We start from the raw sequence: 17,094 nt of genomic DNA on the forward strand, positions 1-17,094 counted from the left end.
AATAAAGTGAACTTATGCGAGACCAGAAAGACATGCTCTAGCCTAGGGAGAAGACAGTAAGGTCTGCGGTTCCTGAGACAGAGGAGCACTCTGCCCTCCTTCTTGGAAATGCAGCCTGGAAGACAGCAAGTTCCCAAGCAGAAAACAACCATGGTGTGTATCTCTGTAGTCCACTGTAGTCTTACAGAGATGCCTATGTTATCCCTAGACTGATAGAGAAGTAGCAGATAAACCAGCCTCAGAGTGATAAGAAGACAGTAGTGAATTTCTCTCCACGGGGGGGCACCTGATTGGTCAGTGATCAAGAATCATGTCAGGCATAATGGTGCGTGTTTGTAATCTCAGCACTTAGGAGGCTGAGGCAGGAGGATTGCCGCAAGTTCAAGGCTATCCTGAGCTATATAGTGAGATTCTGCCCCTCAAAAAAACAACCTTAACTAAACAAAAGAATCAGATCCTCCACTTGTGCCCACCCAAGTACCTCGAAACTATCTGCAGTTCTGGAACTGTGGCGCAGTTTTGTGTGGGGAGTAGTTGGGCAAAGAGGCTTCAGGAAGAGCTGGGATTAAATTTCTCATGAATATAGTAGGATGACAACCTGAAAGAGAAATCAGTTTGGTCTGAAAATAAAGTGATTTTTCTTGCATGCTTGAATTTATGGTCATGATTCATGTGTGCAATTTTCTTTGCAAATTATACCCAGACCTTTAGTGGTTTCATAATTGAATTTAGAAATTATTTTTTTCCAAGAGGAAATTTAGACAATTAGAAAAAACCAGTAGGCGACAATTTGTGTTAAGTTTATAATGATCTCTTAAGTATTAAGTCTCCGTATGAACAGTTAGAAGCTATAATTAGAGGAATAAAGTCTTAGAAAGCAGGAAATTCTGAGGCTCAGATATTTAGCTAAAATAATGCAGTGACCAGTGACAGAATTAACTTCTGATTTGTAGGACTGAGATCTTTCTTGCCATTTGTCTAACTCTTCTTGTACCATCTCCTTCCCCACTCGTATTTTGCTTTTACCCTGAGTATGAAAATAAAGATGTAATACAACTGCAATTTTCATTTATCGTCGGTCACATTTTATTCATGATTCTCACTCACAACATTATTCCTTTTTTCTCTTTTAAGGAATCAGGTTTTATTTTAAAGATGTGTATGCAAAAAATTTGGCAAGTTGTGGGAAGTCAGTCTTGAACTTCCCTGGACATGACTCAGAGGGAGGAGCTGGTTGAGGGAAGGGCTGTAGGGAACTGCTGCAGTTTGGAGATGGGAAACTGGGGAAATTGGCTTCAGGCAGAGGAAGAACTTCACCTATATTTAGTGGAGGGAGTCGGTAAACATATCCAATTTCTTTTTTATGGAAAGGAAAGCGTCCTTTACCTGGACCTCTTTCTCCTGAGTGCCTATGTGGTGGACCATGACCATGACCAGGACCATGACCATAACCATGACCAGGACCAGGACCATGACCATTACGGTGGAGATCTTTGAGAAATTGTTGATCATCTGGTGGATCACAGGGTCCATAGTCATGGAAATGATGGCCGTGGGGATGGTGTCCATGGGGATGGTGTCCATGGGGATGGTGTCCATGGGGAGGGTGTCCATGGGGATGGTGTCCATGGGGAGGGTGTCCATGGGGAGGGTGTCCATGGGGATGGTGTCCATGGGGAGGGTGTCCATGGGGAGGGTGTCCATGGGGAGGGTGTCCATGGGGATGGTGTCCATGAGGAGGGTGTCCATGGGGATGGTGTCCATGGGGACGGTGTCCATGGGGAGGGTGTCCATGGGGATCATGCTCACTGGAACTATGATTATGAGGAGGTGTGTGGGTTCTATGGGTACCAAAAGGATGGTGAAGACATCCTATCACTGGAGGAGGCAGTGGTGGTCGGTCTGATTTATTTTTCTCTTCTGGGGGAGGTGGGTATCCAACTTTATGTGGCTTGTGGGGATGATGATGATCTCTGGATCTATTTGGGTTAAATGGATGCTTCCACCTGCCAAAGTGGTGGGGATGGCCCCTGTGAGGCGGCATACCACTGACGTTTCTACACTCCTGGTAAAAGACACAGAAAAGTGAAGTTATCATGCAACCCAAAAGGAGAAGTTACATATTTAGCTAGATTTAAACAAATGGCTCTCAGACTTCATGATTTCATACTTCAATTATTCTTTTTAAAGCAGGATGACAAAAAAACTCTCAGATTTTGATCTGGCCAACTTTACATTTCAAACAGAAACAAAAACTATTATCTAACACAATCTCTACTTTTCTTTTCTTTTCTTTTCTTTTTTGAGACAGGGTCTCGCTATGCAGTTTAGACTGGACTTGAGCTCACTTTGTAGCCCAGGCTGGTCTTGAACTTGCAACGATCTTCCTGCCTCAGCCTCCCGTGTGCTGGGATTATAGGCCTGCACCACCACGCCCGGCACCATCTCTACTTTTAAAAAGGGATAATATTTGGACGAAAGTGAGAATGAGAACTTCAGAGCCGAGGATGGTACTTTAGAGGAATACATCTTGTATTACATTTTTCCTTCATTGTCCTTACTTTTCTTACTTTGACACAATGTGATAGAATGATAGTAAGGAAGGGCACCCGTCTATAGACCAATATTTGAAAAACTAATGCCATAGCTGCTATTCCCAACAGAATTCTGAGGCTTGATGACAAAAGTTTCTTTACTCCTAGAGGAACATTACTGAGCCTCTTTATGCTGCTCTTTGTTCAGGCTTTAACTTTTTAAAAAAGAGCTATAGAGCTAAGTTCATGGAAATGAACCCATCCTTGTCCTCTTCTTTTCCGTTTTCTTTTTTGTCTGATAAAAAAAATTACCATGAAGAACAGTTTTGTGCAAGCTCCTAAAATAACATAAAGATTCCTGGGACAGATATAAAAAATCATTTTGTATCTTATTTTCTATACCTTTACATGATAATTCTTTTTATTTTATGGGAAAAAGGTAAAACAAAATTTCATAACAAAATAATAGGAGAATAACAATAGTGTGTTATGTGTTCTTATCTTTAAAGTAGTTGCTCAGGGTACAAGATATGGGCATAAAAACTTCTCCAATTGATATTAGCACAAATCTCCCTTTTTAATGAACTAAGAGACACTCATAGTATAACTGACTTGCATTTTTTCTCTTTTCCCTGCTGTTCTTTCCCCTTTCACTCATCCTAGTTCCTTTTCCTTTTGAACAATTTCATCACATTTCACAACATCTATTGTACATTTTAGATCTTATTTACTGTTTTAGTTTCTCTCACCAGGAAGACAATATAATGTTTACACAAATGTGATTTACTTCTCTTATAAGCATGGTCTCTAGTTCCATCTATTTACCTATAAAAGTCCCGAGCTTATCCTTCTTTATAGCTGAGTAGTACTCCATTGTATAAAAACACCACATCTTTTTTTATCCATTCCTCAGTTGTTTCCAAGACTTAGTTATGACAAATTGTGTTGCCATAAATGTGGGTGCACATATATCACGATGGTATAACGTTTTTAATTCTAGGAAGATACCCAGAAGGGGAACAGCTGAATGGAATGGGACCTCTAATCCTAGTTTTCTGAGGAAGCTCCACGCTGATTTCCACAGTAGCTGCATCAGTTGGCACTCCTACCAACAGTGCAGTAGGGTTCTTTGTCCCCACAGTCACTCTAGCATTTGTTATTAGTTGATTTCTTGATGATAGCCATTCTCTTTGGGATAAGATGGAATCTCAGCATTGTTTTAATTTGCATATCTTGAATAACCAGTGATGTTGAACATTTTTTTCATATATTTATTTGCCACTTGTATTTCTTCATCTGAGAAGTGTATATTCATGTCAGATGCCCATTTTTTGATTGGGTCTTTTAATTTGGGGGGGTCTGATTTTTTTCAATTCTTTATATAACCTAGACCGAAGTCCTTTGTCTGAGGAACAATTGGCTAAATTTTTTCCCACTCTGTAAGTTGTCTCTTCACTCTGTTGATGATTTCTCTTGCAGTGCAAAAGCTTTTTAATAAGATGAGAGCCCAGTTGTTGATCCTTTGAAGTAGTTCCCTCGCAGCCTGGGTTTTATTCATGAACTCTCTACCTACACTTACTTTCCATGATAAATTTAAGACTCATTTATTCCCCTTTGGCTCAATGTCTAATAATAAGAGCTTAGAATTACTAAATGTCAACATTGGAGTCCTGATTATAATGACCATTTTCAAATTCATTTAAGGTTGATTGAATTGCTTGTGATTCTACATTTCTTCTAAATCTTACCTCTCCCCAGTTCTTGGAGATATTTCATACTTTTTGCATCATACCAGCAGTTTCACTTCTTCTCCTAGAGAGCTGTTCTGCCTGCATCTTTTCTCCACCCCTTACACACACACACACACACACACACACACACACACAGAGAGAGCTGTAGGAATACACTACGTGTGAAAGTATCCCTTACTCTGCTACTGCTGAAGACAAAACACACTCAGTAACTCACCTCAAAGTGAAAGACTTCACAGTTTATGGCAATGTTTATCGGGGTTTCCAAATCAGAAGCTTCTACATCATACTTCAAATCTGCTCTACAGAATCCAAAGAGCTGCAAAGGAGAAAGAAGCACATTCATGAGTGTTTGTGTGTGTGTCTGGAGGGGGCTGTGTACATGCACGCACACATGCACAGAGTATAAAAGTTCTCAGCCAGAGTTGTAAACTTCCAGGTCTTCAGGAAAGGAAGGCGAGCTTTAGAAAAATCAAGGTAATATTATCAGACATTATCAGATATCCCCAGCAGGTATGTATCAATCTTTCCTAGGCAACATTTGGGGAAATACGGGTTCCAAAGAGCTCTTTACAAGTTTCTACGGTTCTCATCCAGGAGCAGTCACCAACATTGGGCTTCCCCATGCATGGTGGGGAAGAACACACATCATTCCTGCTTTGTCTTCAGGTCAACACTTCTGCCCTGAGTACCTGAGTTGCCTGTGCCTAGAGAGAGAGACAAATGGTGTAGAAGATGGATCTGTGTAACTTTCACTGGCCGAAAAAAGACTGTTAAACATTGAGGCTCTGAATACAATTCTGGAATCACACACACTTGTTAATTGCAACTTCACCATTTGCTAGTTTTGTGAGTTTAGACAAGTTACACAAAATTTAAATGAGTATAAAGCCCTCTCCCTGTAGACTATGAGAGGGCTTAGGTAAGTGAGGTAAGTCCGTAAAGCACTTAGCACTGAGTTGCCTTCTTTCCCGCCCTCACGGCTCCTCACTGACCTTGCACTACCCACATGAAGGTATCTAAGACTTCGCTGGGGATGGGAATGGGGTGGGTAGGGAGGGGTCTCTTGTGGTGGCCACTAAACAGGAATCTAGAGCTGGTTCAGGTTGAAAATGTGAACAATCAGAAAAGGAAGTGTTCAGTGCTTCCTGTCTTTTGGCCAAGAAGAAATCTCAGAAAGTATCATTAAACTTCAGAAAAATTCCAACTTGAAATCAGAATTCAACTCCTGTGTCCTAAACTAGCAAAGTGCTTTTAGGTATGTGGTTAAAATTCTAGGCCTCCCTTTCCTGTTGAAATGGAGGCAGACACCTCTCTTCAGCAGGAAGTGAGGCTCCTCCCAGTCAGTAGTATAGGTGCAGGTGTTTTGTAAGCTGTATGTCTCCATGCAAATGTCAGGTAACAACTTATAAGATCCTCCAGTAGGTATGTGGGTCAATGTGTAAATGATTAGGAGAAAACCCCCATTGGACTAAGCATGAGAAAAAAAGATTTTATTTCTTATTTAATTTAATTTATTAATCTATTTTGTCTCTTTTTTGAGACAGGGTCTTGCTATACAGTTTAGGCTGGCCTCGAGCTCACTTTGTAGCCCAGGCTGGTCTTGAACTCTCAAGGATCCTCCTGCCTCAGCCTCCTGAGTGCTGGGATTGCAGGCATGCTCCACCACGCCCAGTGAGAAGGATTTTAATCTTAGCTCGATTTCGAATATCTGTAAGAACCTCCCTTGCTGAACTTTGGTTACCTACTCCGTGCTGGGTGGGATGAATGAGCGTGCCTAGTATATATAGGGTCTTGGTAAAAGCTGTTAGTGGGTTAAAAATCTCAGCTTTAAATTTAAACATATATCACATATATTCTAAAATCATAGTCTCATGAAGTAGAGCACCTAGCTGCAGGAAGGGCTCTTTAGCTGATATCAGTAGGTCACAGACACTTATTGTACTCACGTTAGGTCCTCTGGGGAAATGACTGTACGCAGAGCAGTTCCTCACAGAGAAATCCACAAAGTAAACAGTTCCTTCCCCTCCTCTCTGTAACAGAAGGAATCAATAAATTTTCAAGAACAGGAAAAGTAGGGAACAGAGTAGCAGATACCTACTGTCCAATCTATTGCAAATTGTTGTGAGGATTACAGTCACCAATCTGTGCCATATTTTTTATGGTTTCTGCCTTTTGATTTTGATACAGGTTCTCCCTGTGTGGTTTAGACTGGCCTTGAACTCACTATGTAGCCCAGGTTGGCCTTGGACTCCCAGCGATCCTCTTCTGACTTTGAAAAATGTATCACATTTAAAGGGCAAAATAAAAGACAAAAGAAAGAAGGAGATAGCTCTTATGCAAATGGGAAGCAGACTAAGAGATGGAGAGAGAAGGTAAGAGGGAGGGAAGGAGGTGTAAAAGAAAATCAAAGTACATCACATCCATTACTGACTCCCCATGACAAATGCAATCATGTATTGCAAACAGGAGCTAATAAAAATATGTATCACACGAACCGGGCATGGGGGCACATGTCTGTAATTCCAGCACTCTGGGAAGCTGAGGCAGGAGGCTTCTGAGTTGAAGCCCAGCCTGGATAATTTAATAAGTTAGCAAGACCCTATCTCAAAATAAAAAATAAAACATGCTAGAAATATAGCTCGGTGTAAAGATCCTGGGTGCAATCCCAGTGTGCGCCCCCCCCAACACATACACAAAAGGAAAGAAAGAAAAGAAAAAATCATCACAGAAGGAATGAGGTAAATATCATTTCACTGAAAGGATTCATTATACAGACAAAATCAAACACAGCATCAAAAGATCACTGGCACTCAGGAGGCTGAGGCAGGAGGATCGTTGCGAGTTTGAGACCAGCCTGGGTTACAAAGTGAGTTCAAGGCCAGCCTGAACTGCATAGCGAGATCCTCTCTCAAAAAGACCAAAGGGGAGAGAAAACAATTGTTCTTCCTGCTGCGCACCTGTGTTTGAAGTGTTTCTTCTTCTAGCCTTTTCCTGCTTACGTTGCCTGTATACAATGAGATTTAAGTGTGAACATAGCTTACTGCTCACCATTCTGTAACCCAAGTTCCCCCTCCATAACATGTCCTGAAACTCTTCCCGGTATACATGTGCAGGAAACATCTTTTCTGGTAAGTGCATTGTGTTCATTCCACGGCTTGTATGTACCATCCTTTACTTAACTTTGCATTTTCAAAATGCAGGCAAACATCAAGCAGCTGCTCTCTCAGGTAGCTCCGTCAGGGTGGGAGGTGCTAGAGTCCTGGGACTGTAAGCTTGGGGACCATCTAACTCCCTAGACATACTGGGTGTGGTAAGATTGCTTCTCCGAGCTTCCCTCTTCTGCTTTTTCTCACTCTGTTCTGTGAGCCAGGGTCTCACTATGTAGTTCAGACTGGTGTTAAACTTCATACGGGTCCCAGGCTAGCCCCGAACTCAGGGTGATCTTCCCACCTCAGCCTCTAGACTGCTGGGATCACAGGCATGCGCCACTATGTCTAGCTAAAATTGCACAGTTTTTAATGATTCCTATAACCCTAATACATGCTTGTCTTTCCCTCTTTACTATTTTGGGTTTTCTCTCTTCTTGACCCAGCTAGCCATTCCTCCTCCCCGCAGAATAAAAAAACCTGCAGAAGATCAGGTCTATGGGATCTGCCGTCCACCTCTCACAGTAGCTGCAAGGGCTGCCGCAATTTAAAAGGCAGCAGACAGACTGAGGCAGGAGGTGTGCTCACACTGGCCAGCGGCAGCCCCGGCCTCGGCCTCTAGCAGATGTTGGTGGAGACTCACCGCCCTTATGACTCGCGCTACTTGGTCCACTCTGAAAGAAGCAAAAGCATCGTTCTCGCTTTTGTACTTGTCAAGGGCTTTGTCCGCTTGTTTTCTGAAGGGCTCAGTGTCCTCGAAGAAATCGTAGAGGACAGGACTGTCTTTGGTATTGCGCAGAGCTGACGAAACTAGAGAGAAGATGCCGGTGTCTTGGTTACAGGGTCAGAGGCAGCAATGCCAGCGTCAAAACTCAGTGCAGTGTACATCAGCGTGGTAGCGAGAAAAACAATCACTTCCTTTACAGATGGGCAAATGGAGGGTGGGAGGAGCAGAACAACTTGTTTGAGAACTTCTGATCTTTTCTTCTGACACTACTGATGTCTCTATTGGGAACCCTATTCATAACCCCCCCCAAAATCATACAATGCTAATATTCTCTTTATTTATCTTAGATTTTTTAGGAAACAGGATCTCCTTGTTACTTTTTGGCTGGTCTGGAAATTGAGATCCTCTTGCCTCAGCCTCCTTAGTGCTGGGATTATAGGAATGCACCACCAAATCTAGCCCTGATGCTACTATTTAAGTGAACTTTTCTTTTTTTTTTTTTTTTTAACCAAGAGGGGAGAGAGCACCCAGAACATAAATTTTTGCCCAGAGAGAAAAAATACAACTCAGTCTTTCTTGAAAGTGATCTGCAGAGATTGCTTGGCTTTTGACAATATTGAATCATACTGTGCTTTGCCATTTTAAAAGGGATTCCATGATAACACTTTTGGAAAAAGTAAATAAGAAGAGCGTGGACTTTAGAGTCGACACTGTTGAGAAAAACTCATGGCTTCATCACACATGGCTGTGTTCCCAAGGCTATACCGCTGAACCTCTTCCAGCTTCAATTATTTTATCTCTGAAGCAGAAAGTCTCCAAATTTCTCCTCCACAGCCATGTGTGATAATATAAACAATTTCTTCATAGACTGTGGGGTATTACACAACTTTTAAATGTTGAAGCCAATACTTTTTTTTTTTTGTCTTTTTTGAGACAGGGTCTCGCTATGCAGTTCAGGCTGGCCTTGAGCTCACTTTGTGACTCAGCCTGGTCTCAAACTTGCAGTGATCTTCCTGCCTCAGCCTCCCAAGTGCTGGGATTACAGGTGTGTGCCACCATGCCTAGCTGAAGCCAATACTTATTGAGGGCTAAATACTTTGCATAATATTTTGCATAGACCACCTTGTTTAGCTCTAACAAAAATCCTCAGAGCTATTTTATTATTATTATTATTATTATTATTATTATTAAATTATTGTACAAATGAGAAAAGCTGAAGAAAGTTAAGTAACTTGTTCCGAAGACCACAGAACTAGTAAATGATAATGTTGAGATTCAAACTCAAGCAAGTCGAAACCCAGAGCCTATGTCTACAGTAAGATTACACTACTTCTTGTAAGTCTCTACCTACATACATTGAATTTCTTTAAAGGGAGCTATCCCAGTAACAGGGGAAACTTATCTTTACGTTCTCAGAAGAGTGAGTATAGCAGGCACCGTGCAGACCAGGCCCCCTTCTGATGTATATCATGGTGTTGCACGATGATTACCCCTGTGTGGCTGAGTTCTACATTAATGTGGAATTAATTAGAAACATAACAGAATAGCATACCAGAACTTGTGGTGCAGTTAAAGGCATTCACTATGAGATCCTGAGTTTCATTTGAGTATCTTGTAGCTATCACCTTACACTGTCCGATCACCTGTAAAAGAGAGGGTTTGAGTCTCGGCACACTGGCTCCCTTTATTGACGAGGTTGCTGTAAGAGAACACGCTCTTGCTGTGCAGTGAGAGTGTATTTGGGTTTCCTTCATCAAACCCTATCCCAAAACCTGCACTTTCTTAGTCTGTGTGTATTGCACACGCGTGGCACCAAAAACCCCTCATTGGGGAAGCTGTATAAATGGGCTGTGATCATGACCGTACCCTAAACATTTCCAAGGGAAAAAGCACTAAGCCTCCTGGGGGTGTAAAGCTCTCATTTTCAGGTGGGATAAAGTGCTGCTCCACTGCGTATCTATCCTTGCATCCAGTTCCCACAAAGAGCTTGTACAGCAGGATCCTGTTCCTCACTACAGTGGATCCTTTTGGCCATTCCTGCTAATGGGATCGGCCCTCGCAGGATTCATAGACCCAGAGATTGCGAGGGCTGGAGATGACCTTGGAGTTCATCCTCCCCAAGCCCCTCCTTATATTGCAGAGACTGGAGTCTGGGGATGCCGGGTGATCGGCCCAAGGACTCCCAACTGGCCATGCTGTCCCAAGAGGGAACAAACCTTGCTGAGGTACCTTGAACTGGGTTCGCAGGAATGGCTCTCCAGAGAGTTCTAGTCCAAGTCAACATAATCTTCACGAATCTCTCCTTCTCTGGGATAGCTCCAGCCCGGGGCTTCCAGAGTAAGCAGAGTAGTGAAAGGTACAAATGCTAACAGGAGGGAGGTGGGACCTGGTTTACTTACTATCTCGGATGTTCGTCTAGAAGCTGCTTCACAGGCCTCCAGGTGTTTCCCAGATAGGACCCAACAGTCAGACTCCTGCACATCTAAGACTAAATAATACACAGTTGCAGGTTCCTGAGGAATGTTAAGAAAGCAACAGGTGAATAGGATGTGGAGCTCGCGGGTTTCCCACAGTGGTGCTTTTTTTTTTTTTTTTTTAATAAAATCAATTTGTTTCTCATAGAGAACTCTTGCTCTTCACTAAGTCTTTACAAATGTCTTACCTTTGTGTCACTTGGTCCATTTATCTGAATAAATAGCTTCACATAATTATTTTCAATTGTTCTTTTTAACTGGTCATGATGTTTCATCTGCCCGCAGGCTTTGAAAAGCTGTCACTACCTGCAGTGTTGGTTTGCCTGGAGCTGTTGGAGGTACAAGCCTAGAATTGTAAGTGGAGGCATCCACATCACCATCTCTAATATGTGTTTGTTACGGTGTCCTCTCGCCCAGCTCTCCTTGTGAATTTAGATTTCCCACCTTGATTTTGACTTGCTGAAAGTAGAATATACACTTTTCTCTTCTTTTTTTTTTTTTTAATTTGTTTGTCTTTCTGAGACAGGGTCTTGCTACGTAGTTCAGGATGGCCTTGAACACACTGTGTAGCCCAGGCTGGTCTCGAGCTCACAAGGATCCTCCTGCCTCAGCCTCCCGAGTGCTGGGATTACAGGCGTGCGCCACCATGCCCGGCTACTCTTTTCTCTTAAAGACCTCTTTCAAATACGTTTCAACTCCCTGCCACTGGCCATTAATTAATTAGTGTCTTGAGTTCTGGCTTTTTTTTTTTTTGTCTTTTTGAGACAAGGTTTCACTGTGCAGTTCAGACTGGCCTAGAACTCACTTTGTAGGCCAGGCTGGCTTCAAACTCGCAGGCATCCTCCTGCCTCATCCTGAGGAGTGCTGGGATCATAGGTCTGCATCACCACCCCTGGCTGGTTCTGGCTTTAAAGGCGTAAATCAACTCAGATTTCCTCCTGGTCTTTCCTCTGGCTATGCAAAAACCAGGCTGTGAATGATCTTTCTTTAAAATGTTCTCATGTTGATTCTTGGTTCCCCTTTCTCGATGCCTTAATTTCCCTTCCCTGAGCCTGGGCTTCATTTCCTCACTCCTGAACACAAATACCTTCCCAGTGCACGTCCCTGTCACCAGCCTCTCTCTCCCTAGGCACACTGTGTCCCCCTCCCCATCCCCACTGTTCACGCTGCCATTTAGAGACGCTCAGCGGCCATTCATCCCGTGTCCCACCTACACGGCCAAGAGCCCAGAATGAGACTGACAATCACGACATTGCTTGTCTAATCCTAAACCTCTCTGGTCCTCGACTCTGTGTTCTGCAGCTCCTTCCTCTTAATACTTTAGAAAGGGAGAATTGCTCTGCTTGCCGTTTGTCGTAGCCCATGGTCTGGCCTCCCTGATTTTAATTTCTTCACTACTTCTCCACAGCCTCTCTCAGGCCGTCACATCCATTCCAAATAACCATGCGGTCTAAGTGAAGAGAGCAGGCTCGCCTGGCTTCCCATTTTCTCTTCCCACTTCACACTGGTCTCTGGTCTCTCCAGAGCCCGTACTGTATCTCTAGACCCCCATCCACATATTCAATTATTTCCTAGCACCCCCTGGAGTCTCTATGCACTTAGAAGTAAGGCCTGAAATTTGCCTTGAAGAACCCTTCTCCACATTCTCTTCCTATTCAGATCTACCCATTCTTTAAAACCCAACGGAAGCCTTCTCCCATTCAGTCCTAACAGGCCGCCTTTCATTAAATTGTTCCAATAGCTAGTCCACATATCTGGGCACTGAATATATCCTCTCTTGCACTCTTTGCCTCTGTACATCAGGTTATTATATCCACGAGGGCAAGGCCTACCATTAATTCTAGTTTCTCCCTCTCTCCCCCTTTCACCTTCCCCTTCTCCTCTCTCTTACTTTCCCCCCCCCTCCCATCATCTTCTCCCCCCTCCCCCACTGGTCCTGAATTCCCGGGCTCAAGTGATGCTCCCACAAAGTGCTAGGACTATAGACCTGTGTCAACAAACCCAGTTTTTAGTTTTTCTAAGTGCTTAGCGTTCAACTGGGCTCAGGACAAATTCAAAGTATTTCCAGATTTATTCATAGTTAAGGACACAGCAGTAACAAACACTAATCCATCTTAGGGCAGCCCAAGAAACCGAACAGAGAACCCTGGTCAAAGCCATTGGTTGCCCCAAACAAGAGTTTTAAGGGCTAGAGTCACACTCAGCCAGACATGGTCTCCCAACGCAGCTCTGCCATTGGCCATTTCTCACCGCTCTATCCAAGTGGGCATCAGCGACCCGCAGCAGCAGGAAATGATAGCCACTCCGTCGCCCTTTATTGATCAGCTCTAGAGCTTTCTCAGCCTCAGGCTCAGCAGCAGTGCAGTCGGTGGGGCTCAGGGCCCAGGAACACTGGAGTGTGACCACAAACAGTGCTGCAGTGAGCACCCTCATCACACTTAGCCGGCCCGGGCTCTGGTCTCCCATAGCTGAGAATTTAACACAGATTTTCCGGAACACACACTCACACACACAACGGATGAAACAAAGTCTTTATACATTTTTGTTGTGTAACGGGATGTTTACCTTGACCCCTGGTTCAAATATCCATACACAGGCTGTAAATGATTAGTGGATCCTGGGGCTAGAAGGTTGAAACACTCCTGGTGAGTGGGTGAAATTGGCTATGCACTAAGCTGGCTATTTCTGGTAGGAAGTAGACCCAAAGTGTGTCATTGACCCTAAGCACTGCCTATGTGGGAGTAGGTGGGTAGGATTTGGAGTTATTTTTCTCCATCTGCCCGTTTGACTCTGCTGAACATCTCCACCAGCAGCCATCTCTTCGGTTTATGGCATGAAAACTCACTAGAAGGGAATTGCATTACCTGAGGGAGGTAATGCGCTTGAGGGTTAACATCTTAATGGCAATTTATGAGCCAGCACAACACCACACGCCAGCTACACACAGTACCACACGCCAGCTACTCAGAGGCTGAGGTAGGACGATCACAAGTTTGAAACCAGCCTGGGCAACTTAGCAAGACGCTGTCTCAAAATTTAAAATGAAAAGGGCAGAGGAAATAGCTCAGTGGTAGAACAACGTTGGGTTTGATCCCCAGTATCAGAAAAAGAAAAAAAAAGAATAGACTTTAGGTAGAACTGATTCTTAGTATCTTCATTTCTAAGATAGGGATTGGTAGCTTGTGACAGGCTTGTGTGATATTAAATAAGGAAACATACACAAAGCAATGGGTAAATTCTTCGCACAGACTAGGCCCTGTATAAATGGTGCTACTGAGTGCTGTTGTTGGTTTTGGGAAGAACTTGGGGGGCACTCCCATATCACCCCAGTTTCCTGTGGCACTGGAAGCACGCCCAAAACAGTTGGCTCATGGGTAAGAGGACTGTCGTAAGAGCCGGAGTCAAGCAACTGGATGTCCGTCCCCCTGTAAGTAGAGCTCCGCGGGAGGTACAGGGCTGAGATACAGACAACCCGCTTCCAAAGAAACCAATGTACTCACATGGAACCTCCATACCAGCAGGGGTCAGCAGTCTCAGAAAGGACCAGAGGAAATCAGCCCAGGTCCACCAAAAATGGGAACAAATAGCTCTTTAGCAGCATCACCCTTCTCTGTATTTTCTCGACTGAGAGTTTGTAGCAGCGGATCTTGGCCTTGGCTTCATGTTACAATGATCCAAGGAGTACCCAGGACTTATAGGAACAATTCAGTCAGAATCTCTAGGGTGGGCCCAGGTACTGGTAATTTTGTTTTGTTTTGTTTTGTTTTGTTTTGTTTTGTTTTTTGGTTTTTGTCCGGTACCAGGAACCGAACTCACGACCTTGCGCTTGCCAGGCAGGCGCTTTGCCGCTGAGCTAAATCCCCAGCCCGTACCAGTAATTTTTAAATTTCCAGGTAATTGCAATGTGTGATCGAGACTGAGAACCACTGGGCCTCTAGACAGGACCTCTAGATTGGAGGAGAGAAAGCGGAGAATCACATGAAAAGCAGATCCCACTTCCAAGGGTCCCTGGTGGGTTTAGTGACTGATCACATTTAACAAAATGTTTGGCATTAAACTTTCAGTATCAGCAACACCGGATTTCAAATATCCAAGTGGAACCACTCCAGCGTGACTCAGAATGACAGGAATAGTAAGGAACCTGCTCTAAGTGTTGTGAAGAAGCTTCAGCCCTCTGGGGAATGGGAAAACTATTGGTTAAAACAAAAACTGCTTTATATTTCAATGAGTTGAGCTCCTTAATTAAACCACTCTATTACCGCTGTAGCAGCCTCACCCAATCTGCAGTGCCTGAGTGAATCAAATACTGCAGTAGGGCAAGGGCAAAGCCAGAGGTGGCACCAAGTAGGAGAATGTGCTTTGCCCACACTACTGTCGTGATGCCAAGACTTGGGAGTGCGTTTGGGTTCTGTGCATCCTCTTTACCTTGCTGTTCTGAGTCCTAAAGAAAGATCCAGGGCTAAGGGTGCCATTCTGGAAACCGGGGTGGCTTCAGGTGAGGTGTCCCAGGTAGTTAGAGATGAGAGGATGGCGGCAGTGGGGAGGAGGCAGAATAGATGGTGAGTAGAAAGATCTTCTGTCCTGAGGAACTACAATGCTAACCTGTGGTATCTGGCCTCTGGCAAGATTCCTGGACAGCCTGGAAGCAGAGAACGCCCTCAGATGTGACACAGGGAGTGGTAGCTTTTCACAAGATGGTTTGTGGCGCAGACTGGAGTAGACAGATCTTCATTTCTCTGGTCTCACTCAGCACTCAAGTGATTTTTGAAGTCTTGACTATGTTATCAGAAAATATTTTTTATTCCTTCAAGCTTTTTTACTCAGAGTGCATTCTCTTTTCAAAAAATATAGAAAACTATAGAGAAAATTCACCTCTAATTAGACAAGCTCGAGAAAAGTTCAGTATAAAGTTTCTTCATAAACATTTTTTCTATTTGAATATATATATTATATATGTTTTGCATCATTGGAATTATTCTGTAGATTATTCCGTGGCTTATTCTATGTTTTATGGTCTTCACTGTTATTCACTTGTGTATAACCTACATTAACAAAACCATGTAAACTTTATAAGTGTTTTTTGTTTTTGGTATCAGGAATCGAACTCATGACCTCAGGCTTGCCAGGCAAGTGCTTATGCCACTGAGCTATATCCCCAGCCCTGTTTTTGTTTTTTTATAGGATTTTTTAATGTTATTTTAATCATATAACTTTTAGTCATACACATAAATCCTGTACAAAATAAAACAAAGAGAATATTACAGATTGTTATAAAAATGAAGTCTCTCTTTGCTCATCCCCAACCATTCCCCAGAACTTTTAACAGTTCCTGTTATATATGGTTTAAACATCTTATTTTCCGTTAAGGTTACACTGTGAAGACTTTCCCAAATCATTACATATTTGTGGTGGATTGACAACTAGTGGTCAACTTGAAACACCTCGCTGAATTGAACAAGTATGGTGTGAGAGGGCAACCTGAAGATTATTGTCAGTAGCATAAGAGGTAGAACTGGAGAAGAAGAGATGTTAGGGACCTGTTAGTTCTCCTGGAGGAGCTTGTTATGCTGGTTCTCCTGATAACTTGGCTGTTCTCATCATTGAAGGAGACTGGGACCTTGATGTCACTGGGAATGGCTGAGTTTCATGTTGGGGGAGCTCTGGTCCTCACTCTGAGCATCACTTCCTGGCTCTGGAGGGGAAGATGGTGCACTGCTCAGTCTCTTGGAGAAGCCTGTTGTGCTGGCTTTCCTGATAGGAGCCTGGCTGTTATCAGAGGAGCTCGGGACCTCGCTGTCACTGAGAATGGCTGTAGTACCTTTCGGGGGAGCTCTGGTTCTGACTTTGAGCATTGCTTCCTGGCTCCAGTGCAGATCCCTCAGCCTGCTAGCATAGATCCTTCATCTGTCTGGCATAGACATTTTAGCTTCCACTGCTGACCTTTGGGCCTTCCCAGCTCAGATCTGAGAAACAGACCTGCATGAGGTGTTGTCATGGGCTCTTGCCCACCAGTTGGATTCATGGGGGGCATTGTTTTGTGCTCTAGGTGTTTAGCTGAACTCATGCAAGACATTACTATGGGATCCAGGCCCTCAGCTGGATTCTTTGGTCTTTAGTGTGTGGACAGATTTCCTGCACTCTTTTTGTATATGACTCTGGGTGACTTATAAAAGAATTCTATAAACTATGTGTCCTGTATTGTATTATTTCTCCTTGTTAACCCCAAACTACAACAATATCCCTCATAGGACTGAGAACATAGTTCAATGGTACAGCACTTGCTTAGCATGCATGGAGCCCTGAATTTGATCCTCAGCACTGCCAAGAAGAAAAGTATTCTTCAGAAAGATTATTTTTAATGATTATGTGATATCACATATTATGTTTGTTAATGTTGTTTTGTTTTGTTTTGTTTTTGTGGTACTGAGGATCAAACTCATGACCTTGCGCTTGCCAGGC

The 17,094-nt window shown here is 43.4% G+C and overlaps 1 protein-coding gene across 1 annotated transcript; it reads right to left on the reverse strand.

Annotated features, from left to right (window-relative positions):
- Positions 1 to 1,062: 1,062 nt before the first annotated feature.
- Hrg (histidine-rich glycoprotein) lies at positions 1,063 to 13,147 on the reverse strand. Its single transcript, XM_005383268.1, has 7 exons — positions 12,886 to 13,147; positions 10,561 to 10,674; positions 9,714 to 9,804; positions 8,078 to 8,244; positions 6,235 to 6,318; positions 4,503 to 4,604; positions 1,063 to 2,065 (listed from the first exon to the last, which is right to left on the reverse strand). The coding sequence occupies exons 1-7, from the start codon at positions 13,099 to 13,101 to the stop codon at positions 1,145 to 1,147; spliced, it is 1,695 nt and encodes a 564-aa protein (XP_005383325.1). The 5' UTR covers positions 13,102 to 13,147; the 3' UTR covers positions 1,063 to 1,144.
- Positions 13,148 to 17,094: the final 3,947 nt, after the last annotated feature.

The sequence above is a fragment of the Chinchilla lanigera genome, unplaced genomic scaffold (assembly GCF_000276665.1).
Source record: "Chinchilla lanigera isolate Chin_1 unplaced genomic scaffold, ChiLan1.0 scaffold00019, whole genome shotgun sequence".
NCBI lineage: Eukaryota > Metazoa > Chordata > Mammalia > Rodentia > Chinchillidae > Chinchilla > Chinchilla lanigera.